The following is a 3,214-nucleotide window of genomic DNA, read 5'->3' as shown; positions in this document are numbered from 1 at the left end:
GCAGGAACAGAAATAGCACATAAAGTTTGTAAGTGAATCACAGAATGTTAACTTATTTTTGTGGGAGTTCTCTCTGCTAAAGAATCATTAAATCATTAACTTATTTTTTAAATTAATATATATGCACACAGGTCAAGTTACCTGTCTGATTTTCTCAATTCCAGTGGCAGCAATGAAATCAGGAAGCTGAAAGGGTTGTTTTTCAATACCCCGTTTCCCCTGCCAAAACAATAACATGACTTCTGATGAGATAATTAATAATTTAATTACGTCGACATCGGCTATATAATTAGGTTAAGTAATATCAATCATAAAAATTTAAGATATGAGGAATTCAGCCCGAGCATTAAGCACAATGGAAAGGCATCTGAAAATTCAAAGTAGAACCATTAGCACCTTTGTCATAAATAAATGCCCATTAATACTATGCAAAAATGTCATATGATTATAGATCCCCATCATATAACATAATACAAGTATGAGCTCAATATTCCCATTCAATATAGCAAGGATAATAAAAGAGAAACAACTCAAGGATGCCCATTTCCAAACACCCACAAGTCCAGGCTTGGTGATTGCCACAGCCGCTCCCCTGCAAGCACCACATACATATATATAAGAGAAACCTTATCGACGTCATCATCCTCACCCTATTCCTACATCACTCGTGCAGGGAACTACCATCAGACATGCTTGCATTGTTAACCTGTAATTATCAAGTTAGAATGCTGACTAACCTGCAAAAATTTTCTCTTTTGACACCAATGCCTAGGAACAGGTACAGTATTCCGATAAGATTTCAAAAACACCAGCAACTTTGGATCTGCTGCTGTAGCATCCCAAACCTTAAAAGTGAAAAGAAAATTATGTAATAACATTTGCATAACAGCCTTGAAAGAAGGGGAGACCCAACAATTTGAAACTAATCGTGCTACATATACCATTCCTACCTCAACAACATCAGGTCTTGAGCTAACTTGTTTCAGTTGAGCAATTTTCATTCGTCGTTGAAGCTGAACACAAGATTAAACCTTTTCAGAGTGGTTATCAAAAGGAATGCAACAACAGATTTGTGGTTATCAAAAGGAATGCAAAAAACAGATTTTGAAAAAACAGCAAAATGAAATAAACATACTACGAATTGCTACACCTTTTTCTTCTTATTTGATACACCTTTTTCTTTTAGCTCATTTTCGTTTTCTTCATCTTCATCGGAATCAGAATCAGCCTTCTTATTAGTAGCTGCATTTTCTGCCGACTCATCCTTCTTATCAGTTTCCTAGTTGTATAACAGCAAACCATTAATCAAACCTGAAAACAAAGAAGTTGCAACCAAAAAGGACAATTAAGACCAGCTCATTACCTCTGAAGCAATGACATCACTGAAACTAAATTTCTCAAATATTTTTCTAAATTCTTCATCCATGCCTTCGTCTAGGTCTGCCTTCTCTGGTACATACTCAATTTCAACATGTTCAACAACCTAAAAGTTAAGAAACAAATAAAATTGACATAAGTTTGACATCCCAGCAGGGAAATTTCACCCATCAAGAAAGTGAAAACCATGATCTGCTTCGAGATTTGATCTAACCACATACATAATTTCCGAGACAGTAATGATAATTGTTATGAAGGAATATAGAGAAGAAACACGCAAATGAATATCAACCATAGATTTTTACACAAACCATGTGTGATTTCCACCAAACAACCAAAATAAAAGTTTTAGGCATCTTTAAAAGATACACGTATTCCTTCTTGCCTTTCTTTAAAACTTCCTTCGTACAATTTAGCAGTGCTCTTTCCGACACACTCCACAATGAAGCACAATGGAACAATTAAAATAACTAGTTCAATTTAAGAGCTTCAAAGTATAATGTTCCAAAGCAGAATAACTAGCTCAATGTTCCATAGCCTAGTCCAAATAATAGATTATTTAATTTCTTTTTCCCTCCAATTCTCTATCACCAAGATAAACCCTAGATAGAGCTTCCCTCACTAGCTCGTCCTCTAAAACTCGAAACAACAAACACTATTGAAGTTCAGAAACCCTAATTTCATTGCAATATCGATTGAACAAATGAACACAACGCATACACAAACATTCAGAATCAATTTCCTAAGAACCTGTTATTTCAGGAGACAAAACCGCTTTCGATTACGAACCTCCAAGTTATGAACAACGAGAACCGAACGAACCAAAGCTTACAATAGTAATAAAAGTTAGAAAGATGAAAACCTGCTTCGGATCAGTATTCTCCTTAGCGTCGTCACTGTCTTCGGCGGTGTTAGGAGTCGGTTGTTCGGATGATTTTTTGTTGTTTTTCTTCGGCTTCCTGCGGCGACGACGTCGGTCGTTCTCCCGCGGTTTCTTGACGGAGACGGCATCGGCGGAGGATGAATTTGAGTTGGAAACGACGCCGTTTTGATAAGGAAGCGTATCCGCGGCCATTTTTGAGGGTTTAAGGGAAATAGAGAAAAATTGAAATTGAAATTGAAATAACTAAGAAGAACGGGTTTCGGTGTCAGTATTTGAAGAAGATAAAAGAAGAATGTGCAAGAAAGGGAAGAAAAATAGAACTTGATCGTGTGATTTAATAATCCACCGCTTATATCCAAACCGTATTAACATCAACAAAGGCAATATAGATAGAGATTTATGTATGAACCAAATAAAATAAAAAGCAACATAGAGACTTGTGAGAATATTGTTGGGCTATTTGAGCTCGCCAAAATGCAGTTGATAAGTTAGCCCAATTTATATAGGGCTAGTCTTGGTACCCCAATATTTAGGGCTTCTTTCCTTTTTTTTGAAAATATTTACTCCTAAACCATTAACATTTTCAAATAAATTTTATCAAATAGTTGAAATTCACCTCTAACAAACTCTTACAATTGCAAATAAAAGCTCAAAAATATTTTTGCTCGAGGAATTCACTAACCTATATTTTAAATCAACTTCAAATAAAACATTAAAAAGAAATGAAGACTCTATCTATTTTTCAGTCAAATAAATTTTTCATTTGAAAAATTTACTTGATTATAATATAAATAATTGATTCATTTGTTTTATCTTATACATCAAAAAATTTAATAATTAATCAAATAATTCACATTCAAATAAAAAGTAAAACAATTTTTAATCAAACTATCCGTACTTCATGACCAATCTATAAAACACACACAATCTAGTGGGGTATATGCGAGAAAGCGT

At 34.5% G+C, this 3,214-nt stretch overlaps 1 protein-coding gene across 1 annotated transcript in view; it reads right to left on the bottom strand.

Moving 5' to 3' along the window:
- The window catches only part of LOC101490740 (uncharacterized), a 7,498-nt gene extending 4,779 nt beyond the window's left edge, over positions 1-2,719 (bottom strand). Inside the window, exons 1-6 of the mRNA XM_004485710.4 lie at positions 2,240-2,719; positions 1,364-1,483; positions 1,151-1,279; positions 951-1,013; positions 738-845; positions 142-219 (exon numbers count right to left, since the gene is read on the bottom strand). Of these exons, the coding sequence (XP_004485767.1) occupies positions 142-219; positions 738-845; positions 951-1,013; positions 1,151-1,279; positions 1,364-1,483; positions 2,240-2,452 (711 nt within the window). The 5' untranslated portion in view covers positions 2,453-2,719. The remainder of the gene's footprint in view (positions 1-141; positions 220-737; positions 846-950; positions 1,014-1,150; positions 1,280-1,363; positions 1,484-2,239) is intronic.
- Between the last annotated feature and the right edge of the window lie 495 nt (positions 2,720-3,214).

Source organism: Cicer arietinum, chromosome 1, assembly GCF_000331145.2.
Source record: "Cicer arietinum cultivar CDC Frontier isolate Library 1 chromosome 1, Cicar.CDCFrontier_v2.0, whole genome shotgun sequence".
NCBI classification, from domain to species: domain Eukaryota; kingdom Viridiplantae; phylum Streptophyta; class Magnoliopsida; order Fabales; family Fabaceae; genus Cicer; species Cicer arietinum.
Note: the sequence above shows the minus strand (reverse complement) of the source record. Positions and strands in the feature narration are given on the sequence as shown.